Genomic DNA, 25485 nt, shown 5'->3' with positions numbered 1-25485 from the left:
GGCGCACATGCAGAGGCAGTGTGTTGCACTCAGCTTCTGCAGACGGGCGCACATGCAGAGGCAGTGTGTTGCACTCAGCTTCTGCAGACGAGTGCGCATGCAGAGGCAGTGTGTCGCACTCAGCTTCTGCAGACGAGTGCGCATGCAGAGGCAGTGTGTCGCACTCAGGGCTTCTGCAGACGGGCGCGCATGCAGAGGCAGTGTGTCGCACTCAATGCTTCTGCAGACGAGTGCGCATGCAGAGGCAGTGTGTCGCACTCAGCTTCTGCAGACGAGTGCGCATGCAGAGGCAGTGTGTCGCACTCAGCTTCTGCAGACGGGCGCACATGCAGAGGCAGTGTGTCGCACTCAGCTTCTGCAGACGGGCGCGCATGCAGAGGCAGTGTGTCGCACTCAGGGCTTCTGCAGACGAGTGCGCATGCAGAGGCAGTGTGTCGCACTCAGCTTCTGCAGACGAGTGCGCATGCAGAGGCAGTGTGTCGCACTCAGCTTCTGCAGACGAGTGCGCATGCAGAGGCAGTGTGTTGCACTCAATGCTTCTGCAGACGAGTGCGCATGCAGAGGCAGTGTGTCGCACTCAGCTTCTGCAGACGAGTGCGCATGCAGAGGCAGTGTGTCGCACTCAGCTTCTGCAGACGAGTGCGCATGCAGAGGCAGTGTGTCGCACTCAGCTTCTGCAGACGGGCGCGCATGCAGAGGCAGTGTGTCGCACTCAGGGCTTCTGCAGACGAGTGCGCATGCAGAGGCAGTGTGTCGCACTCAGCTTCTGCAGACGAGTGCGCATGCAGAGGCAGTGTGTTGCACTCAGCTTCTGCAGACGGGCGCACATGCAGAGGCAGTGTGTCGCACTCAGCTTCTGCAGACGGGCGCGCATGCAGAGGCAGTGTGTCGCACTCAGGGCTTCTGCAGACGGGCGCGCATGCAGAGGCAGTGTGTCGCACTCAGCTTCTGCAGACGGGCGCGCATGCAGAGGCAGTGTGTCGCACTCAGGGCTTCTGCAGACGAGTGCGCATGCAGAGGCAGTGTGTCGCACTCAGCTTCTGCAGACGAGTGCGAATGCAGAGGCAGTGTGTCGCACTCAGCTTCTGCAGACGAGTGCGCATGCAGAGGCAGTGTGTTGCACTCAGCTTCTGCAGACGGGCGCACATGCAGAGGCAGTGTGTCGCACTCAGGGCTTCTGCAGACGGGCGCGCATGCAGAGGCAGTGTGTCGCACTCAGGGCTTCTGCGGACGGGCGCGCATGCAGAGGCAGTGTGTCGCACTCAGGGCTTCTGCAGACGAGTGCGCATGCAGAGGCAGTGTGTTGCACTCAGCTTCTGCAGACGAGTGCGCATGCAGAGGCAGTGTGTCGCACTCAGGGCTTCTGCAGACGGGCGCGCATGCAGAGGCAGTGTGTCGCACTCAGCTTCTGCAGACGAGTGCGCATGCAGAGGCAGTGTGTCGCACTCAGCTTCTGCAGACGGGCGCACATGCAGAGGCAGTGTGTCGCACTCAGCTTCTGCAGACGAGTGCGCATGCAGAGGCAGTGTGTCGCACTCAGCTTCTGCAGACGAGTGCGCATGCAGAGGCAGTGTGTCGCACTCAGCTTCTGCAGACGAGTGCGCATGCAGAGGCAGTGTGTTGCACTCAGCTTCTGCAGACGGGCGCGCATGCAGAGGCAGTGTGTCGCACTCAGGGCTTCTGCAGACGGGCGCGCATGCAGAGGCAGTGTGTCGCACTCAGCTTCTGCAGACGAGTGCGCATGCAGAGGCAGTGTGTCGCACTCAGGGCTTCTGCAGACGGGTGCGCATGCAGAGGCAGTGTGTCGCACTCAGGGCTTCTCTGTTGCAGGCGCTTTGTGAAGACCTGCCGCGTTCCTCTGGTCTTCATCATGTCGGACTGTGTGAGCGCAGACAGCAGCAGCAGACGCTTGTTTCCTCGAGAGGTCCAGGACGAGCTGCACATGGCCCACATCAGGTGCACCACTGGCACGGCATTCTGGAGTGTAGGACTCTGACCTTTGACCTGCTCGTGCAGGAGGGAACACTCATGACTTAGGGCGTACTTACTACTCTATTACATAGCTCTAAGACACTGCAGGTGAATAGGACAAAATATTCAATGTAGACATATCAGTTTGGAACAGCACGTCCCACCACTTCCCACCACGTCCCACCACGTCCCACCACGTCCCACCACGTCCCACCACGTCCCACCACTTCCCACCACGTCCCACCACGTCCCACCACGTCCCACCAAATGCCATGGCTTGTCCCACTTTTGCAACTTTTTGAGGTCACCTAACCTGTCCCCAGATGTGAGATAACGATCTTCAACTCATCTGATCTGTGTGAGGAACACTGACACAGTGGAGGGAAATACACCAGTTAATATTGCAGAAGATTATTGAAACTATGCCACAGCCGATGTGAGCTGTGATCAAAGATTAGGAAACATAATGGACATGTTTTAATGGTCAGGCAGTGTAGCTTTTGCTGATAGCAATTTTGTGTTTCGGCTCAAAATCATTCTCCAATCAAAAATCAGATTCAGACAATTATTTGCCACAAATTTCTAAACAAAAAACACTTTAATAATTAAGGTTGTTAGAATTTTTTGCAAATGTATTAAAAACAAAAAAGCTCAATCCTTTGTTGAAGCTCCTTTGCACTGGTTACAGCCTCAAGTCTTTTCCAGTTTGATGCTACAAGCTCACACTCCTATTCATGCTGTTTCTCCCATTCTTCTGCAGAACCTCCAAACCACAATAAGTTTGGTTGGTGAGCGTCGATTCACATCCGTTTTCAGATCTCTCCAGAGATGTTCAGTTGGGTTCAAGTGTGGCCTCTGGGCCACTCAAGGACATTCACAGAGTTGTCCTGTAGTCACTTGTTGTCCTGGCTGTGTGCTCAGGGTCATTGTCTTGTTGAAGATGACCCTTGGCTCTAGTCTGAGCTCCAGAGCCTCTGGAGCAGGTTTTCATCAAGGATGTCTCTGTAACTGCTGCATTCATCTTTCTGTTGATCCTGGCGAGTCAAATGGTCACATTTATATAGAGCTTTTCTGCTGTCAAGGTAGATGCGGCAGCTGCGATCGCACCGCCAACCTGCGGGCCAGTGGATCTGACCGCTCTGACCGAGCGGGGAGTCGAACTGAGCACTCTACCACTGAGCTACTGCCGCGAGTCTCCCAGTTCCTGCAGCTGAAGAACATCTCCACTTCACTGTAGTGATGGGACTGTCCAGGTGATGAGCAGAGCATCGTTGCTTTATATTCAAGAGGGTACTTCAGGATCCTTTTAGCAGACTCCAGGCGGCTGTCATGGGCCTTTTACTGAGGCTTCTGTCTGTTCACTGTACCACACAGACCTGACGGTGGAGCAGAGATGTTTTTTCTTCTGGAAGGTTCTCTTCACATGGACACGCTGGAGATCTGTCAGAGTGACCATCAGGTTCTTGGTCACCTCCCAGACCAAGGCCCTTCTCCCTCGATTTCTTAGTTTGGCTGGACCCAGCTCTAGGAAGAGTCTTGGTGACTCAAAACCTTTTTTTACTCTTATATGATGGAGGCCCCTGTGCTGGAGGAACCTTTAATGCTGCAGATTAGAAATGTTTCTGTCCCTTCTCCAGATCTGTGCCTGATACGATCCTGTGTCTGAGGTCTACAGACACTTCCTTGGACTTCATGTCTTGGTTTGTGCTCTGACATCACTGTTACTGACCTTCAAAATGCATGTAAGGGTCAGCAGCTGTGTGCTTTTCCAGCTCATGTCCAATCACCTGAAGTCACCACAAGTTGTAGAAGCATCTCAAGGACAATCAGTCATGGCAAAAGCTGTGCATACATCTGCCCCGGCCGAGCCGAGCGTCAGGCGCAGATGGAGTGAGCAGCACCCTGAGATCATGAGAACATCTCATACGATTGTCCACATGTCCGTGGTCCTGCCGTGTGTCCCGGCCTTTACTCTTACTTGAGCTGGAGTTTCAGAGTAATTTCTTGGACCACAAGTTTCTGCTCTACGAAAGAGATATTATTTTATTATTGTCATGATTCTAACATTTCAAACTCGATTTAGAGACTAAGGAATAGATTTTATATTCAATACCAAGATCAATACTACAATGTACATTTTACTGTCAAATTTGAAAGGGTTTTGTATTTGAAGTTACCCTGGGCATAATGCTGCGTTCATGTGGTCCTGGATGTCACCAGTAATAAGTCCCTGAGTCTTATAACAGTGTTGAATAAAGCCAGTGCCGTTCCATTGGTAACAGAAGTGCACTAATGTTCTTCTAATGTGGACAACTAAATGTAGTCAAAGAGCTCAAATCTTTCAGACGATATAACAAATTGTCCGTCTGCGCAGCAGTGAGGTCAGGTGTGGAAGTCGAGCTGCGACCTTTGACCCAGGTTGTTTCCTGACTTGTGTGAGCCTTAGGACCACATGAACGCAGCGTAAGTCCAATTGGAGATGCAGTTTTTGTACTAACTGTAATATCTGTTCTCAGTTTTAACCCTGTGGCTCCAACCACCATGATGAAAGTGCTGAGTCGAGTGTCAGCGGTGGAAGTGGAGAAGGTGGGAGGAGCTTATGTGTACTTGTGGTCAGGTATTGTCTTGTATAGTTCTATATGTTCATAGTGTGTGTGTTGGAGCAGAGCGGTGGGCGGCTGTGCCCCCCAGACCACGCCCTGCTGGAGAGGCTGTGCACGGGCAGCTCCGGGGACATCCGCAGTGCCATCAACAGCCTCCAGTTCTCCTGTGTTCCAGGTCAGGACTTCTATTAAAGGAGACATATTATGCTAAGATGACTTTATTTTTAGCTATTTTCCTCATCAAAAACACACCTGGAGTAGCATTTAGCTTCATTCATACTAGTTTGAGTAATCCTGTTTCAAACATCGTCTCCCTCCGAGCGTGTGTTCAGATCAGACTTGTAAACCTACCGTAGATATGTTTCTTTCTTTCTTTCTTTGACCGGGACAGTTACAAAACAAAGCTTGTAGCTGACGTAATGCATACAAAGTTTATAGCCAGTGCTAATTTTCAACTCCCGTCCTTGGTTGGGCTTTGCTACAGTCCTAATGCCACACTGTGGAGCATTCCCATGGCAACGAGCTGACGGACAGAAATGTTACACCTTTTTAAATGTGTGTATTGTGGTGAACAAGACGTGTGAATCATTCGAGCTGATTTATTGTGCTGCGTTTGCATTTGGCTCAGACACTGCAGAGGATCATTCATTTCAGAAAGTGCTCTTCTTCACTTTCAGACACGTCTTTGGAACGAAGTGTTCTCAAAACGTTTCAAGAGAAATCCTCTAAAAGCCTCCGATCCAAACCAGGCCGCTCCAAGAAAAGCAAAAGGAGAGCGGAGGAGGAGGAGCAGGCCATCGGAGGAAAGGACGCCTCCCTGTTCCTGTTCCGAGCCCTGGGCAGGATCCTGCACTGCAGACGTGAGGGACACGCCTACATCACACACAGAAGACCTAAACTCCACCCACTCTGGCGCTATTACGTTGGGTGGTTAAACGTTTCAGCTCGTGTGATTATCTTTTTGAAAATGTGCTTTTTCCAGGTTCTAAGTATTAAAACTAGAACATGCGTCAATCTTCTTTTGCTTTAGTGTTAAGTCCCACTTTAATGATTGTAAATGTCATCATAATCACATACGTTGCATTGAGGATAGTATCACTCTTTATTTCATATGTTGATGAGTATGATTTTCAATGTCTTGTGGTTTTGTGTTGGAAACAGGAGACGTCCCTGAAGGATCAGAGGCAGTGACTGCAGCACGGCAGGAGCACAGTCTGCCTCCGCACCTGTCAGGGCACCACCGAGAGCCCCTGCTGGTGGAGCCCGAGGTGGGTGCTCCTCATCTGCACACTGCACACGACAGTTCACATGAGGACAGGTCTCTGAGGTGGTTAAAGCGCTGCAAAGAGCGGCATCGGCCCGATTCAAACCAATCTAAAGCGTTACTTTATCCACAAAACCACGAGGCAAAAAGGTGAATTTACTTTCATTTGACAAGATGATTTCTTATCATTTTAAATTTACTACTACTAAAAACAAAACATTATTGAACAGCTCAGTAGATTTATTGCCTGGTAGTTCTCCCCCTGGACATGTTTGAGCCAATGATCTGTCACTTCCTTCATTCTGGTGCATTTTACATTCATTATTGATTTACAGCACCTTCCCAGATAATACATCTTTGGCTGTCTTTGAACCATGTGGGGATTTGCCCGGACTGGAGCATTGGACATACTTTTGAAGTACTTTAAATGTTGTAGCCTACATGGGGTTCTTGTTGGGGGGGCCCTCCACCGCACGGACCACGCCCTCGGTCAGGACGACTGAACGTATGTTTTATCATGCGTTTTACAAAGCTGTAACGAGAAGATGTCTGTCACATGTGCAGGCCCAGCTCAGGTGAAGAGCGGAGCTGTCAGCCGAGCACCTCCGGGTTGTGCTGCTGTGGTGATCTTAGCCTCTCATTGTTGGTCCTGAGGCAGTTACTGTGTTGGGCCGAGCACGCCGCAGCTCCAGAGCTTCAGGAGGTGAAACTCCAGGTTTGGAGGAGTTTGGAGAGGCAATGTAGGAGGTTTAGTCCGCCTGAGGAGAGCGAAGAGGAGCCCACCAACACCAAACACCATGTTGGACTGTGTGTTTGAATCTTTTCTATGGGTGAATTTTGAGTTGCTGTCTCGCCTCCAATCAAGATATAAATGTAGATTTATGTTTTCTCTACACTTAAATGTCAAACTTGAGGTTGTTACTCATGAAATATTTGCTAATACTAATTTCAATACCAAAATTTTAATAAAAATCACTCTCAAAATAATGGTGGTCTCTTCCACATTTCCAGGTCCTGTTTCAGGCCAGTTTAGACGAGTTGTTGCATCTGTTGGTATTTTCCGTGCATGAACTGATTGTGTTGTTGGTGTGTAAAAGGCCTGATTGTGTTGTTGTTGTGTAAAAGGCCTGATTGTGTTGTTGGTGTGTAAAAGGCCTGATTGTGTTGTTGTTGTGTAAAAGGCCTGATTGTGTTGTTGGTGTGTAAAAGGCCTGATTGTGTTGTTGGTGTGTAAAAGGCCTGATTGTGTTGTTGGTGTGTAAAAGGCCTGATTGTGTTGTTGGTGTGTAAAAGGCCTGATTGTGTTGTTGGTGTGTAAAAGGCCTGATTGTGTTGTTGTTGTGTAAAAGGCCTGATTGTGTTGTTGTTGTGTAAAAGGCCTGATTGTGTTGTTGTTGTGTAAAAGGCCTGATTGTGTTGTTGGTGTGTAAAAGGCCTGATTGTGTTGTTGTTGTGTAAAAGGCCTGATTGTGTTGTTGTTGTGTAAAAGGCCTGATTGTGTTGTTGTTGTGTAAAAGGCCTGATTGTGTTGTTGGTGTGTAAAAGGCCTGATTGTGTTGTTGGTGTGTAAAAGGCCTGATTGTGTTGTTGGTGTGTAAAAGGCCTGATTGTGTTGTTGTTGTGTAAAAGGCCTGATTGTGTTGTTGTTGTGTAAAAGGCCTGATTGTGTTGTTGTTGTGTAAAAGGCCTGATTGTGTTGTTGTTGTGTAAAAGGCCTGATTGTGTTGTTGTTGTGTAAAAGGCCTGATTGTGTTGTTGGTGTGTAAAAGGCCTGATTGTGTTGTTGGTGTGTAAAAGGCCTGATTGTGTTGTTGGTGTGTAAAAGGCCTGATTGTGTTGTTGTTGTGTAAAAGGCCTGATTGTGTTGTTGTTGTGTAAAAGGCCTGATTGTGTTGTTGGTGTGTAAAAGGCCTGATTGTGTTGTTGGTGTGTAAAAGGCCTGATTGTGTTGTTGGTGTGTAAAAGGCCTGATTGTGTTGTTGTTGTGTAAAAGGCCTGATTGTGTTGTTGTTGTGTAAAAGGCCTGATTGTGTTGTTGTTGTGTAAAAGGCCTGATTGTGTTGTTGTTGTGTAAAAGGCCTGATTGTGTTGTTGGTGTGTAAAAGGCCTGATTGTGTTGTTGTTGTGTAAAAGGCCTGATTGTGTTGTTGGTGTGTAAAAGGCCTGATTGTGTTGTTGGTGTGTAAAAGGCCTGATTGTGTTGTTGGTGTGTAAAAGGCCTGATTGTGTTGTTGTTGTGTAAAAGGCCTGATTGTGTTGTTGGTGTGTAAAAGGCCTGATTGTGTTGTTGGTGTGTAAAAGGCCTGATTGTGTTGTTGGTGTGTAAAAGGCCTGATTGTGTTGTTGGTGTGTAAAAGGCCTGATTGTGTTGTTGGTGTGTAAAAGGCCTGATTGTGTTGTTGTTGTGTAAAAGGCCTGATTGTGTTGTTGTTGTGTAAAAGGCCTGATTGTGTTGTTGTTGTGTAAAAGGCCTGATTGTGTTGTTGGTGTGTAAAAGGCCTGATTGTGTTGTTGGTGTGTAAAAGGCCTGATTGTGTTGTTGGTGTGTAAAAGGCCTGATTGTGTTGTTGTTGTGTAAAAGGCCTGATTGTGTTGTTGTTGTGTAAAAGGCCTGATTGTGTTGTTGGTGTGTAAAAGGCCTGATTGTGTTGTTGGTGTGTAAAAGGCCTGATTGTGTTGTTGGTGTGTAAAAGGCCTGATTGTGTTGTTGTTGTGTAAAAGGCCTGATTGTGTTGTTGTTGTGTAAAAGGCCTGATTGTGTTGTTGTTGTGTAAAAGGCCTGATTGTGTTGTTGTTGTGTAAAAGGCCTGATTGTGTTGTTGGTGTGTAAAAGGCCTGATTGTGTTGTTGTTGTGTAAAAGGCCTGATTGTGTTGTTGGTGTGTAAAAGGCCTGATTGTGTTGTTGGTGTGTAAAAGGCCTGATTGTGTTGTTGGTGTGTAAAAGGCCTGATTGTGTTGTTGGTGTGTAAAAGGCCTGATTGTGTTGTTGGTGTGTAAAAGGCCTGATTGTGTTGTTGGTGTGTAAAAGGCCTGATTGTGTTGTTGGTGTGTAAAAGGCCTGATTGTGTTGTTGGTGTGTAAAAGGCCTGATTGTGTTGTTGGTGTGTAAAAGGCCTGATTGTGTTGTTGGTGTGTAAAAGGCCTGATTGTGTTGTTGGTGTGTAAAAGGCCTGATTGTGTTGTTGGTGTGTAAAAGGCCTGATTGTGTTGTTGGTGTGTAAAAGGCCTGATTGTGTTGTTGGTGTGTAAAAGGCCTGATTGTGTTGTTGGTGTGTAAAAGGCCTGATTGTGTTGTTGGTGTGTAAAAGGCCTGATTGTGTTGTTGGTGTGTAAAAGGCCTGATTGTGTTGTTGGTGTGTAAAAGGCCTGATTGTGTTGTTGGTGTGTAAAAGGCCTGATTGTGTTGTTGGTGTGTAAAAGGCCTGATTGTGTTGTTGGTGTGTAAAAGGCCTGATTGTGTTGTTGGTGTGTAAAAGGCCTGATTGTGTTGTTGGTGTGTAAAAGGCCTGATTGTGTTGTTGGTGTGTAAAAGGCCTGATTGTGTTGTTGGTGTGTAAAAGGCCTGATTGTGTTGTTGGTGTGTAAAAGGCCTGATTGTGTTGTTGGTGTGTAAAAGGCCTGATTGTGTTGTTGGTGTGTAAAAGGCCTGATTGTGTTGTTGGTGTGTAAAAGGCCTGATTGTGTTGTTGGTGTGTAAAAGGCCTGATTGTGTTGTTGGTGTGTAAAAGGCCTGATTGTGTTGTTGGTGTGTAAAAGGCCTGATTGTGTTGTTGGTGTGTAAAAGGCCTGATTGTGTTGTTGGTGTGTAAAAGGCCTGATTGTGTTGTTGGTGTGTGCAGATGGTCGTGGAGCGCTCACACATGTCCTCAGACCTCTTCAGTCTGTACCTGCACCAGAACTACCTGGACTTCTTCTGTCACACTGAGGACGTGCAGCGGGCCAGCGAGTACCTGTCTGACGCTGACCTGCTCTCCGCCGACTGGACGGTACAAAGAGCAACTTCTACTGTATATTCTGAGAAAGAGCTTCAGATTCTGTCAAGTACAAGACTAGGATGAGTGACTAGTGAACAAATACTTGTTGTTGAACCTACAACAGTTTTATCTGTATTGTTTTTTCAATATTAGATCATTTATTACAAATTATACTTTTGTTGTAGCTCAAATAGAGGCTTCCTCCATCTTGTAATAGAACAGCAAACTCATTTTTACCCAGGAAATTCCAAATTGTTGCCTATTTTCAGTCCATTAGATCTGACTCCAAATGCTCTCAAAGTCTTAAGTGTGTGCTGTGCTTCAGACTCGCAGCCTCCTGTCGGACTACAGCTGCTCGGTGGCCACCAGGGGGCTCCTTCACTCCAACTCCCAGCAGGCCACAGTCGGGTTCAGGCCTCTGCACAAACCTCACTGGCTGGACGTGTACAAGAAGGTAAGAGTCCAGGGCAGTGAGAGGCGTGTGTGCTGTGTCTGACGCTGTCCTCTTCAGTACCGGGGGAACTGCCTGGCCGTCCACACCCTCTTCAGGACCTTCTGCCTCACGCCCGGGGCCCTCCAGACCCAGCTGCTGCCATATCTGGCCAAGCTGTCCAACCCCATGAGGAACCAAGGTACTGTCTCTGGTTTGTCACACAACTTTATTAAGAAGGTCGGAGCAGTCAAAGGAAATAACTTAGAGACAAAATAAAGCATTATTTTCTCAGGCAAATATTAAAAAGCCACTATCTGTTTTGTTAATTTACACAAATATCTGATCAAATGTTTTTGGGCCCGAAGGCTCTATTAGACAGGAAAGGGGAGTGTGGAATGGGGGATGAGCGAGAAGGGAGGGAGTAAAATGTCGGATTCGGGAATCGAAAGCACAACCCACTGCACGGCTGCACTTACGGCATACGTGTGCTGTGCCTTAACCACTCCACCACCGGGCAGCACCTGTCCAAATGTTGAATCATTCAAAGGTGCTCTGCGTTTCTGTATGGCACACTGTTGTCGGCCTGCGGGCCCCCCACGTGGGCCCCGACAGTGACACCTGCAGAGGTGATCGGGTGGAGCCCTCCCTCAATCTGAACTGGAGCTGGACTTCTGTGCTGGTCAGTTTGTCCATAACAAACACCATGTTCATGTGGCACCAGGACACCTTAGGCTGGAGGTTGATGATGGACTGATTATCTACTGAGACGTAACCCCATCACCAGCTGGTCGTGGGGTGGATCCACTGGCAGAGGAAGGACTCTGCAGACCAAACGTAGTGTGAACGTTTGTTGTGAACGTCTTGCGTAGCCCGACTGGGAACGAGTTTGAGTCGAGCATGTTCTCTGCCTCTATTGTCACTGCAGCAGCGCCAAGCCTGTGGTACTTCTGAGGCCAAATGCACCACCGCTTTTTTCACTTGACAAGGCAAAACTTGGGACTAGGAAAATCCTCCAAATCCGAGGTCATGGTTCTCAACTGGAAGAAGGTGTCTTTCCCTCTCCAGGTGGGTGGGGGGTCCTTGCCCTCTCCAGGTGGGTGGGGGGTCCTTGTCCTCTCCAGGTGGGTGGGGGGTCCTTGTCCTCTCCAGGTGGGTGGGGGGGTCCTTGTCCTCTCCAGGTGGGTGGGGGGGTCCTTGTCCTCTCCAGGTGGGTGGGGGGTCCTTGCTCTCTCCAGGTGGGTGGGGGGTCCTTGTCCTCTCCAGGTGGGTGGGGGGTCCTTGCTCTCTCCAGGTGGGTGGGGGGTCCTTGTCCTCTCCAGGTGGGTGGGGGGGTCCTTGTCCTCTTCAGGTGGGTGGGGGGTCCTTGTTCTCTCCAGGTGGGTGGGGGGTCCTTGTTCTCTCCAGGTGGGTGGGGGGTCCTTGCTCTCTCCAGGTGGGTGGGGGGGTCCTTGTTCTCTCCAGGTGGGTGGGGGGTCCTTGCTCTCTCCAGGTGGGTGGGGGGGTCCTTGTCTTCTTCAGGTGGGTGGGGGGTCCTTGTCCTCTTCAGGTGGGTGGGGGGGTCCTTGTCTTCTTCAGGTGGGTGGGGGGTCCTTGCTCTCTCCAGGTGGGTGGGGGGGTCCTTGTCCTCTTCAGGTGGGTGGGGGGTCCTTGCTCTCTCCAGGTGGCTGGGGGGTCCTTGCTCTCTCCAGGTGGGTGGGGGGGTCCTTGTCCTCTTCAGGTGGGTGGGGGGGTCCTTGTCCTCTTCAGGTGGGTGGGGGGGTCCTTGTCCTCTTCAGGTGGGTGGGGGGGTCCTTGTCCTCTTCAGGTGGGTGGGGGGTCCTTGTTCTCTCCAGGTGGGTGGGGGGGTCCTTGTCCTCTTCAGGTGGGTGGTGGGGTCCTTGTCCTCTCCAGGTGGGTGGGGGGGTCCTTGTCCTCTCCAGGTGGGTGGGGGGGTCCTTGTCCTCTCCAGGTGGGTGGGGGGGTCCTTGTCCTCTTCAGGTGGGTGGGGGGTCCTTGTCCTCTTCAGGTGGGTGGGGGGGTCCTTGTTCTCTCCAGGTGGGTGGGGGGGTCCTTGTTCTCTCCAGGTGGGTGGGGGTGTTAGGGTTAGCGGCTGCAGTGAAGCTCTTTGTTGGTGTTTCTTGACGAGTCTTGTGCTTGTGTTCCAGCTCAGATCGACCTGATCCAGGACGTGGGGCAGATGTCTCTGAGGCGGTGGCCCAACAGGTACTCTCCCTCTCCCACTGCAGAAACATCACGTTGAGGACGCTCTTTATCTCATTTCCATTGCGTTTCTCAGAAGAACTTGTCAGAGCGCTCGTCTCTTCTACAAAGAGCTGAAGAACTGCACATTTGGGCTGAGAGACATATATCAATAACTCATTAACTTACTGCATTTACCGTAAATGCACACTAGTTAATAATATACTTAATTCATAAATAAAATTGTACAATGAATTAATGTAATATACAATGAAATATTTGAATGTATAAGGTATCAATCACATTAATCATTTAATGTTCAATGAATTAATGAAACGGTCATTGACTTAATTAAATGTGTCAATAAATGATTAACAATAAGAACAATAAGAATATGAACAGTAACGTGTTGTACCAACACCATGAACTCATGAAGTAACTAGATCTGTTTAATGTGAAGCTTTCAATGTTTCTTTTAATTGACACATTTAATTCATTAATTGAACATTTAAATTCATTAATTGTGCTTTACATGAACTCATTGTGAACTCCCGGGACGATGGCTGCGAAGCTGTTAAATATCAGTCTTTATACCGAGTTCATTCGGGGGAACTCGATGTTTCTACAAGGAGCAGACATGAAGAGCCACCAAGAACCAGGCTAGCAATGCTACACCTAAACTAGCTAGCGGACCCCCACCTCCTCCGGCTCCGGCTCTGGAGGAGTCGAGGAGCGAACTGGATCCAGTGATTATGGCTGCGCTGCGGGAGATAACTGACCAGGCAGTGGACGCACAAGATAGAAGGAAATGCATGATCTAAGTTTAGTGACCCGGACAGCTGAGCCACAGCAGGCGAGGAGGAGGTCTCTGAGCTGAAAGAAACCAAACCAAAGTGGCTGACTTGACAAAGCAGCTAGTTGTCTTAAGTCAAGAGGTGGACGACCTGGATGAAGGTGATCACAGAGGAACCTGCATTCCAGAGGACACTGAAGGTAGAGATCCACCTTCCAGGTCTCCACGTATATGGAGACCCAACAAAAGTTGGGAAAATAAAGCTTGACCGTGCACATTTCTCCCTGGCTCCCAAACCGGCCCCTGAACCAGTATTACACAGAAGTTCCATAACTTCAGTGATAAACAGCACTTTATGGCTTCTTCCCAGCTTTGAGCTTGTATATTACAGTATTTTTACAATGCTCTGGAATAAAAGCCACGCACACAAAATCTATGAAGAAAATAGAACTTGTCCATGTTCGGGCTGCACCCGTCATAAACCGCACCTGCACCCGTCATAAACCGCACCTGTCATAAACCGCACCTGCACCCTGCACCTGTCATAAACCGCACCCGTCATAAACCGCACCTGCACCCGTCATAAACCGCACCTGTCATAAACCGCACCTGCACCCTGCACCTGTCATAAACCGCACCCGTCATAAACCGCACCTGCACCTGTCATAAACCGCACCCGTCATAAACCGCACCTGCACCCTGCACCCGTCATAAACCGCACCTGCACCCGTCATAAACCGCACCTGCACCTGTCATAAACCGCACCTGTCATAAACCGCAGGTGCCCCAATGTAACATGATATTTACACACGTACTACAGTCACCGGGGTCTCACTGGAAACGTGCATCCTCACGGCTATGTAATAACACTACACGGCTATGTAATAACACTACACGGCTATGTAATAACACTACACGGCTATGTAAAAACACTACACGGCTATGTAATAACACTACACGGCTATGTAAAAACACTACACGGCTATGTAAAAACACTACACGGCTATGTAATAACACTACACGGCTATGTAATAACACTACACGGCTATGTAAAAACACTACACGGCTATGTAAAAACACTACACGGCTATGTAAAAACACTACACGGCTATGTAATAACACTACACGGCTATGTAATAACACTACACGGCTATGTAATGACGCGGTTATGTAATGACGGTTATGTAATGACGCGGTTATGTGCGAGCGCGTGTGAGGGGCGTGGCTAAAGCGAGCGCGTGTGAGGGGCGTGGCTAAAGCTAGCGCGTGTGAGGGGCGTGGCTACAGCAAGCGCGTGACGGGCGTGGCTGAAGCGAGCGTGTGTGTGAGGGGCGTGGCTGAAGCGAGCGTGGGTGAGGGGCGTGGCTGAAGCGAGCGTGGGTGAGGGGCGTGGCTAAAGCGAGCGTGGGTGAGGGGCGTGGCTAAAGCGAGCGTGGGTGAGGGGCGTGGCTAAAGCGAGCGTGGGTGAGGGGCGTGGCTAAAGCGAGCGTGGGTGAGGGGCGTGGCTAAAGCGAGCGTGCACAGGAACAGTTTTGCCTCATTTCTTTGACTTCTCTCAAAGCCTCGACGCCGTGTTTGAACCTCTTTATGTCACGCTGTGTCTCACTTTGCTTCTGATCTCTTTTGAATTGAACTCTGTGGCACTTTGAGATGTGATGTGGTGTTATGATATGTTATATGTTATAACATATAACATGTAACATATATGTTATGATATGTTATATGTTATGTTATGTTTAAAACTGCTTATTGTCTTTATCAATGTTTATCATGGTGGTTTTGTGACATCACTATCGTTCACTAGAGCTGATCTCACACTTCACTTTCTTTCCTTGTTTCGCAGGTTAAAACTGGAACCTGTGGCTGATAAAGAGCTTGGCCAGTCGGCAGGGGACAGTGAGGAGAAGGAGGAGCCGGTGAAGAATGAGGAGGAGCTACCAGACAGCCAGAGCCAGCCCAGCATGGGCCACGCCCTGCTGCAGCCCGAGGAGCTGCTCATCGAGGAGTACGACAGCGACTGACCAGCTACACACCAGACACACACCAGACAGGCAACCTTTGACCCTGTACAACATCCAGGCTCCAGGTCTTAAGGAGAACTCTGAACGAGCAACACCAAACACTGTAAGCCAGGTCTGGACCAGGTCCGGACCTGGTCCAGACCAGGTCAGGACCAGGTCCGGACCAGGTCTGGTCTTTACTGTGTTGTATCTAGAGTTCTTCAGTCACATCTCAACTTTGATTTGGTTCAAATGTATTTAAAAGTGGGTTAAAGACTGTTGCAGAGCTTCTGGCACCTCCAGAACTAAACCAGGTCTAAACTCTGAAGAAGCAGGACAAAACGGGCTGTAAACTTGGATTTGTGCTACAAACCATAATAAATATGTATAAAATGTATATGAACGAGTGAAACGGCTGAAAAGTCAATACTTTGTGCAGCACATTTTGGGAAGGTCAATATTGCCACTTGGTTATTAGATATTTATTTGAAACTCTTGAACACTGTGAACATGAGGAGCTCCTCGTGGTTTATTGACTCGTGTTGGAGGAGGTGCTCCGTGTGTTTGTTCACTTCACACGCCTTTTGTCAATATTTGTTAACTTTGAGCTGCCCATAAGTGACGATAGTTTAGTCATTAAAGTGTGTCCTCTGTTCACATGTGTCTCTGTCTTCTCTCATGTGCTGTCAGTTATTATGTGTAAGTTCTACTGTTCTGACTCTTTGGACTTGTCCCAGAGCAAATGCAGAGGAGGAGGAGCAGAGGAGGAGGAGGAGGAGCAGAGGAGGAGGAGGAGGAGCAGAGGAGGAGGAGGAGGAGGAGGAGGAGGAGCAGAGGAGGAGGAGGAGGAGCAGAGGAGGAGGAGGAGGAGCAGAGGAGCAAAGAGCCTGTAGGAGTAGAGTAGGAGGGGCCCGGCTGGAGGAGGAGCAGACGGGGTTAAACTTTACAAACAGAGTCCTTGTTCACGAGACAGAATTTTGGATGTTGGCCTGTCCCGGAGCGAGGCCAGTGCGCGTGTTGGGGCCCGTGTTGGGGCTTCTGTGGCCCTCAGAAGCTGCTGCTGTGAGCGGAGTACAGGTACATGACCTGAAATATGTGCTTTAATGTGTGTGCGCAGAGGGAGGGGCCATGCGGCAGGTGTGGTCCTTGACGCACAGGACCCTGTGAGCGGGGCCTGTGCGCAGGGAAAGGCCCCTGAAGTGGGATCCATCACTTTTATTACAGCCCTAGAACAGCAATATCTACAGTGTGTTTGTCACAGTTATGATCGTGTTGACTTAATTTATCTGTCTTTTATTAGTCTTGCCCTGTTCAACACACGTGTGTGCGTGCGTGCGTGCGTATGTATACATATATGTATACATATATGTATACATATATGTATACATATATATGTATACATATATATGTATATACATATATATGTATATATATATATATATGTATACATATATATGTATACATATATATGTATACATATATATGTATACATATATATGTATACATATATATGTATACATATATGTATATATATATATGTATACATATATATGTATACATATATATGTATACATATATATGTATACATATATATGTATACATATATGTATACATATATATATGTATACATATATATATATATATACATATATATGTATACATATATATGTATACATATATATGTATACATATATATGTATACATATATATGTATACATATATATGTATACATATATATGTATACATATATGTATACATATATGTATATATATATATATGTATACATATATATGTATACATATATATGTATACATATATATGTATACATATATATGTATACATATATATATATATACATATATATGTATACATATATATGTATACATATATATGTATACATATATATGTATACATATATATGTATACATATATATGTATACATATATATGTATACATATATATGTATACATATATATGTATACATATATATGTATACATATATATGTATACATATATACATATGTGTATATATACATATGTGTATATATATTATGTGTGTGTGTATATGTATATACATACACATACATACATACATACATACATACATACATACATACATACATACATACATACATACATACATACATACATACATACATACATACATACATACATACATACATACATACATACATGTGTATATGTATGTGTATATATATATGTATGTACGGTCACTGGACTCAGTTACTGCTTTTAAGGGTCAGCTTAAAACCTTTTTATTTAGTCAAGCCTTTTAAATGCACTTGTTTTACGGACTGATTTTACTGTATATTGTTGTATATGTATTGTTCACTGTAAGTTTTTTGTGTTATTGTTTTATTCTGTGTTTTGTGAAGCACTTTGTGACCTCTGTCTGTGAAAGGTGCTATATAAATAAAATTTACTTACTTATTTACTATATATATATATATATATATATATATATATATATATATATATATATATATATATATATATATGTATGTAATATATATATATATATATATATATGTATGTACATATATATATATATATATATATGTATGTACATATATATATATATATATATATGTATGTACATATATGTCTTATGGGGGGATGCCATTGTGCTACTTTTTTAATTCACCAGAAAAAATATTATTTTATGTTAAAAAGTCAGGTCTACAATGTGTAATTCAATCATTACAAATTAATAACTAAACAAAACAGCACAAATGGACACAGACGAGACAGAGAGTTAATTAAAAACACTGGTCCTAAATTTGTCCATTTTCAAACGTACTCTTGTAATCTTCTCTCTTTTGGAACATCTGGACCAACATAATGTTGGTCCAGTCCTTAATGTTTGATTCGGTTTGTGTCCTGGATTCGTCAGCCAGAAGAATGTTCCAGAGAAATCCATTTATTGTGTCCATGGCAAGAGTTGTGAGGCCCAAGTAGATAGTTCTGAAGTTCAGAGGTAAATGCAGAGCTTTGTGAACTTCTGAACAACAGGACAGTCCCAGAACATGTGACAGTGGTTTGCCTCCTGGTGGCGCTGTTTCTCCAACAGTTGCATTTCCCTGTGAATAATGAGCACTTTGACCTGGTGTTATGAAGAAACGTGACAAAATTCCCTACAAACACTTGATTTGTGATCCTCCACTGAGATGTACACACACTTTCCCTCTCCTCATCTTTCAAAGCAAGTTTACCTTCTCTTTCCCATTTGTTATTAATATATTTAAAGTTGCAATTATATAATTGAGATCTGATTCCTCAACTTTGATCATAAAGCTTTACCAGTTTAAGATTGTGTGATAAAATGTGATGTGAAATATGATTATATTTCTGTGATGTATTTTATCTGCATAATAGTGATATTTTATCTGCATCATTAGTCAGAGAAAAATGGGTGTGTGACAGCATTTGTTTGTGAAGGGGTCATAAAGATGGAGCAGGAATGTTTACTCTCCTAGAGAGGGGGTGTAACAGCCCAGGGGGTTTGGGTAAACATTACCCATGCTTATCTCTAAGGAAGAAAGACAGTTGTAAAAACAAGTACCAGCTGGTGTAAAAGACAAGTGCTTTGATGTGAGGCTGACCAATGAGAAATGTGACCCGCCTATTCCAGAATATCTAATAAAACCAACCTGTATGAGAAAAAACAGGGTGAGACGCAGGAGGGTCACAGGCTGCTTACAACAGCCTAGCTGACGCAGTCCCGGCGTTTTCTCCCATGCATGCCACACAAATGTCTGATATTTCTGTGTCGTTTCATATTCTAAGTTGAATTGTTTTCTCTATGTGTTAAGGAATAGCATCGGTGTATGTCTCATTCCATGACAGATTGTAACATCTTTGTTTAGTTTGTATGTTCTGATCAGCTCCTTCCATGTTGTAAGCAACGATTTGACCCAGGGATTCTTAACTTCCTCCGTCAGACTCAAGCGTCTGTCATCTGCAGTAAGACCTTTACAGGAACCCCCGGCACCACATGACTCTCAGTATAAGACCTGTACAGGAACCCCCGGCACCACATTACTCTCAGTATAAGACCTGTACAGGAACCCCCGGCACCACATTACTCTCAGTATAAGACCTGTACAGGAACCCCCGGCACCACATCGTTTTCATCCTGCTTCCGAAGAGTGCACACGCTTTCTCACTCGCTCCGCTTGCTATCGCTGCTTTCCTTATTTATTTTGCTTTTTAATCAGTTTTTGTCTTCCAAACATTTTTGCTTTAGACTTTTTCAAGTAAACCAAGGATTTTAAGAACATTTTTCCAGTTTTAACGACATATCTGACGCCAGCGACATGTCCGGGAGAAGAAGGGAGAAAGACTGTGAACGCTGTCGGAAATATCAACAAGAAATTAATGAGCTGAAAACACGGATATTTGTTTTGGAATCTGAAAAAGTTCTTCACGATACCATTCCTGTGTCAACCGACGGTAAGAAGAGCACACTTTTTACAAGAAAAACTGCTACTTTCAACCTAAACCGCAGTGACTCTGTGTCGTTTCCAAAACTGTCTAAAAACCAGAAAGACCAGGCTGTTTCTTGGAACAAACTTGGAGCAAAGCCTAAACGATACAAAGATAACGTGAAGTCACCTAAAATACAGCTCACCAACAGATTTTTACCACTTTCAGAGATGGAATTAAATGAAAAAAGGAAAGATGACGTGGCCAAAATACAGCGAGGAGGATCTGTGCCAGGAGCCAAGGTCACGCAGATTGTTTTAGTTGGGGACGGCGCGATAAGTCACGTGACTAATGAAAAGATAAACACACATTCTTTTACAAGCGCCACTGTTTCTGAGATAACGTCACTCCTTCCAAATATTATGGCTAAGCATGGAGGAGCTAAACAGCTGATTGTGCACGTGGGTGCAGTGGACATGCGGCGGGAACAGACTGAAGTTTTGAAAAAAGACTTCTTGAGGTTATTCGACGTGCTTGATAAAATGGAAATCAAAACATTCATAAGTGGACCTCTTCCAAACATCGACAGGAGGATAAAGTTTAGCCGGCTTCTTCAGCTGAACACATGGCTGTCCAAAGAGTGCTCCCCGAGAGGACTACACTATATTGAGAAATGTGATTCATATTCCCTGTGAAAAGATAAAGCCCAGTCTCACTGAAACTAGTCTGAAACTTGCTATGCTAAATGTCAGATCCTTATGTAACAAATCTCTCTTAATTAATATATGGGCCCGAGCGCCACAACCTGGCGAGAGGCCTATTAATCTCGTAAGGCCGTGCAAAGCACGGCTGCGAAAGTGCTCGCCCACTTCCAAACACTCACTAACGCACTCCTTCACTCACGCACGCCCCGTGCATACTAATTAGTAGTAGGAAAATGGAACATTACCGTTGTAAACGGGCGAAGCCCGTGCAAAAGTGCGCAATAAACGAGCACTTTACATTGGCGGTCGTCATCCCCATATAAAGCACTCATTTGCGCTAAGTAGCTCACGAACACGTTCCCCATCTCTTGCATGTTCCGTTCATATAAGCATGTAAAGCAAAAATTGAACATTATTACTGTATAGAGGGCCAAAAACACAAAGTGGGCGGAGCCCACTCAAAATTAACGAAAGTACCCGTCAGTGACCAGGGACCCACACCATGAGGTAGGAAAGCGCCGAAAATGTATAGTTTATGATATTTGAAAAATGGGAAAAATTGTTTTCGCATCGGAATATTATTCTTTCTTTCTTCTTCTTCTCGGGACACGCCCCCCTATTTTTCACCCAGTGAACATTGACGAAAAGTCACAAAAATTTGCACACCTCTAAAAATCGTGCCTCTCTACATTCTGGCTATTTCCCTTTTCTAAAATAAAAAAAAAATGGTGCGTGAGCGCCCCCAAATGTACCAAAAATGCATTGAGAGATAGGAAATGACCCCAAAAAAATCTGATCGTAGAATCATGAAATTTTGCTCAGAGGTAGATGGTGACAAGAGAAGTGAAAAATATTATCACGGCAACGCTGTCCACCCAACCAAATGTCGGCCATATTGCTTCAAAAATGGCTTAACATGACTCGAGAGTTTTTCCAAACGTCGTACTTTTACAAACTCCTCCCAGGGCGTTGGCCCTAAAAAGCTGAAATTTGGTGAAAATGCTACGGAGGAGTGGGACATCAAAAGTTATTCAAATTACATTGATACCTCTCACGGTCTCTGAGCGGCGAAGCCACAAACTGTAGCTAGAATTTCAGAAATCTCCCAAATTTAATATTTCTGCCGTTTGCGCAGAGAAAGTCCGAATTGCGTCAAATTAGAATCAGTTGTTTAACTCTTTGCCCTAAACCTACTTGAAGTGAAATGAATTAATTTGGCGCCACAGCGCCCCCTACAGATTCTATATGGAGGTTAGCCCTATTAACCTGAAATTTGTTGAGACTCATCTTCAGGACCATCAAAAGATATCCACATTTTTATTCAAAGAGTCACGGTGTCTGTGCGGCAAAGCCGCACATTTTGTCAAGAATTCAAAATAAAATTGCTTTTTGATGGTAAAACAAAGAGGAGAAGATGTGACAGCGTCACAGATTCAGCAGTAGGCGTAATAAAAGGACAATTGGGGCGCGTTAGCACCCCCTCCTCTTGCGGCGTGGCGGCGGCGTGGCGGCGGCGTGGTGGCGGCGGCGGCGTGGCGGCGGCATGGCGGCGGCATGGCGAGGGCCGATCATTGCCGCTTGCGGCTATATTTTTATTTCTTCTTATAATCTTGATTTTATGTTTTTAACTGAAACATGGCTTGACAAAAACACAGGAAATGTAGTTCTGATAGAATCTGTTCCACACAACTTTAAGTTTGAATCTGAAACACGAGAAAACAAAAAAAGGGGGTGGAGTCTGTGCTGTCTTTAGAGATGAAATAATTACCCGCAGGTTGTCTTTTGGGGTGTTTTCATCATTTGAGTATGTCTCCTTTAAAATGGAGCTAAAACGGTCTCCATCCATTCTCTTCATTGTTTTATACAAGCCTCCCCAGCACTGCCAAAGTTTTATTGATGATTTTACTGAGATGCTTTCAGTCATATGCACAGACTTTGATGGTTTGGTCATTACAGGTGATTTCAATGTGCATGTTGATAATATTTGTGACAGAAACGCTAAAGAGCTTGATGCTGTCCTTGAAACCTTCAGTCTTACTCAGCATGTGAGAGGCCCCACCCACAGCAAAGGTCACACTCTAGATCTCATCATTACAAAGGGGGTAAATATTTCAAATGTCAATGTGGTCGATGCTGCTCTGTCTGATCATTTCTGTGTCTTCTTTGACATGTCTGTTTTTCCCAAACCACCGGCTGGTCCTGCAGCTGTTCAGAGGCTGGTCCTGCAGCTGTTCAGAGGCTGGTCCTGCAGCTGTTCAGAGGAGACACATAAATGATGGCACAGGTGCACTGTTTATGGAAATGATAAACTTTGAAAATGTCTCATGTTCTAATGTAAATGATTTGTTGAACTCTGTTACATCTGGACACCATCGCCCCTATGAAGGCTAAAATGATTAAAAATAAGCAGAAGGCGCCATGGAGACATGATGATTGGGTCAGGGCACAGAAAAGGGAGTGCCGCAGGGCCGAACGGAAATGACGCAGGTCAAAGCTCCAGGTTCAAAAAGAGATTTACAAAGAGAAGCTGAACATGTACAACCTAATCTTATGTAGAACTAGGGAAAGATATTTTTCTGAAATTGTTGGAAGCTGCAGTAACAACTCGCGTGTCCTGTTTGCCACAGTAACAGATGAACAAACCCTCCAGCTCAGCTGCCGTTAGAACTCATTTCCACATCAAGTGTAATGAGTTTACATTATTCTTTAATGACAAAGTTCAGGGCATTAAAAATGCTATAAATCCCACAATGCAAAAAATTACCCTAAAACCACCAAGACACTTAGAGCTAACTCACTTTGCACCAGTAACTGACAAAACTGTCCATGAGATCATCACCAGTCTGAGTTCATCTACATGCTGCCTCGATGTGTGAGCCTCCAGATTTCTAAAGTCTGTGCTGAACAGTTTGTTAGCACCATCACTCACATAGTTAACATGTCGCTTCAATCTGGAACATTCTCAATGTCTTTGAAAACTGCGGTCATGAAGCCTCTCCAAAAGAAGAGCAGTCTTGATGCTGCAGTCCTGAGTCATGACCGGCCCATCTCTAATCTGCCATTTTGGGGCAAAGTCCTTGAAAAGGTTGTTTACCAACAGCTCACAGATTTCCTCTTAATAAACAACTCATTTGATGTTTTTCAGTCAGGTTTTAGACCTCATCACAGCACTGAGACTGCTGTTGTCATGGTGACAAATGACATCCGCCTGAACACTGACACGGGTAAAGCCTCAGTCTTAATTCTGTTAGATCTGATGCTGCTTTTGACACTGTCGATCACGGGATCCTCTTACAGAGACTGGAGGACTGGGTGGGCATCCCTGGCCCCGCCCTTAACTGGTTATGGTCCTATCTGGAAGACAGGAAGTACTTTGTTGAAATTGGTACCTGTGTCTCAGACCACATGACCCTGACCTGTGGAGTGCCCCAAGGGTCAGTCCTGGGTCCCCTTCTGTTCAACCTCTACATGCTGCCGTTAGGCCAGTTGATACGCAGTGAAAATGTGTCCTATCACAATGATGCAGACGAGTCAGATCTATGTTTCACTGTCGCAGGTGAATATGGACCAGTAGATTCACTCTGTCACTGCATCCAACAGATCAGTTTGTGGAGGCAGAACAACTTTCTCCAGCTGAACTCAGACAAGACTGAAATAATAGTTTTTGTTCCACAGAAAAAAAGAGAAAGTGTTAGCGGTCACCTCCAGAGTCTCGCTCTAAAACCTACAAACCAAATTAGAAATCTGGGGGTAATAATGGACTCAGACTTGAACTTTAATAGCCACGTCAAATCAATAACATCAGCAGCTTTTTACCATCTAAAAAACATTGCCAAAATCAAAAATATAGTTTTTAAACCAGATTTAGAGAGACTTATCCATGCGTTTGTCTCCAGTAGATTAGACTACTGTAACGGCCTGCTCACTGGTCTCTCCAAACGAGCTGTAAAACAGCTGCAGTTCATCCAGAACGCTGCTGCTCGGGTCCTGATTAGAACCAGGAAGTACCATCACATTAGTCCTGTTCTCAGGTCTCTGCACTGCCCCCTGTGGCTCAGGGAAGAGACTTTAAAGCAGCTCTGCTTGTGTACAAGTCTCTCCATGGCCTAGCACCAAAGTACATCTCAGACATGTTAGTGCCATATGAACCATCTCGGACTCTGAGGACCTCAGGGACCGGCCTCCTGCTGGTGCCAGAGTCAGGACTAAACATGGACCGGCCTCCTGCTGGTGCCCAGAGTCAGGACTAAACATGGACCGGCCTCCTGCTGGTGCCAGAGTCAGGACTAAACATGGACCGGCCTCCTGCTGGTGCCCAGAGTCAGGACTAAACATGGACCTGCCTCCTGCTGGTGCCCAGAGTCAGGACTAAACATGGACCGGCCTCCTGCTGGTGCCAGAGTCAGGACTAAACATGGACCGGCCTCCTGCTGGTGCCCAGAGTCAGGACTAAACATGGACCGGCCTCCTGCTGGTGCCAGAGTCAGGACTAAACATGGACCGGCCTCCTGCTGGTGCCAGAGTCAGGACTAAACATGGACCGGCCTCCTGCTGGTGCCCAGAGTCAGGACAAAACATGGACTGGCCTCCTGCTGGTGCCAGAGTCAGAACTAAACATGGACCGGCCTCCTGCTGGTGCCAGAGTCAGGACTAAACATGGGGAATCTGCGTTTCAGTTTTATGCAGCTAAAATCTGGAACATTCTTCCTGAAGATGTGAGACAGGTTCTACTCTGACAATGTTCAAATCTAAGCTAAAAACAGTTTTGTTTAGCTGCGCATATGACTGAAAGGATTTTTTCTTTGCACTCTTCTCTTTTGTTTGTGATTTTATTAGTTTAGACAATCAGTTGGATTGATAATTTTTAATTCAGTTAATTTTATTATATTTCTGTTTTTTGTAATTTCTTTGTGATTTGAATGCATTTTTCCTGCTGTGAAGCACTTTGAATTGCCTTGTGTATGAAATGTGCTCTACAAATAAACTTGCCTTGCCTTGCCTTGCCACATGACTCTCAGAATAAGACCTGTACAGGAACCCCCGGCACCACATTACTCTCAGTATAAGACCTGTACAGGAACCCCCGGCACCACATGACTCTCAGTATAAGACCTGTAC

General features: G+C 45.9%; 1 protein-coding gene across 1 annotated transcript in view; it reads left to right on the top strand.

Annotated features, from left to right (window-relative positions):
- Positions 1-15797, top strand: part of rad17 (RAD17 checkpoint clamp loader component) — a 30208-nt gene extending 14411 nt beyond the window's left edge. Inside the window, exons 7-16 of the mRNA XM_072432720.1 lie at positions 1831-1956; positions 4488-4557; positions 4638-4749; positions 5252-5434; positions 5736-5842; positions 9679-9825; positions 10139-10267; positions 10325-10445; positions 12391-12448; positions 15061-15797. Coding sequence (XP_072288821.1) covers positions 1831-1956; positions 4488-4557; positions 4638-4749; positions 5252-5434; positions 5736-5842; positions 9679-9825; positions 10139-10267; positions 10325-10445; positions 12391-12448; positions 15061-15238 — 1231 coding nt within the window. The 3' untranslated portion in view covers positions 15239-15797. The remainder of the gene's footprint in view (positions 1-1830; positions 1957-4487; positions 4558-4637; positions 4750-5251; positions 5435-5735; positions 5843-9678; positions 9826-10138; positions 10268-10324; positions 10446-12390; positions 12449-15060) is intronic.
- The last annotated feature ends 9688 nt before the right edge of the window (positions 15798-25485 follow it).

The sequence above is a fragment of the Eucyclogobius newberryi genome, unplaced genomic scaffold, assembly GCF_026437365.1.
Source record: "Eucyclogobius newberryi isolate DKJ021-1_F unplaced genomic scaffold, fEucNew1.0.hap1 SCAF_6, whole genome shotgun sequence".
Classification (NCBI taxonomy): domain Eukaryota; kingdom Metazoa; phylum Chordata; class Actinopteri; order Gobiiformes; family Gobiidae; genus Eucyclogobius; species Eucyclogobius newberryi.
Note: the sequence above shows the minus strand (reverse complement) of the source record. Positions and strands in the feature narration are given on the sequence as shown.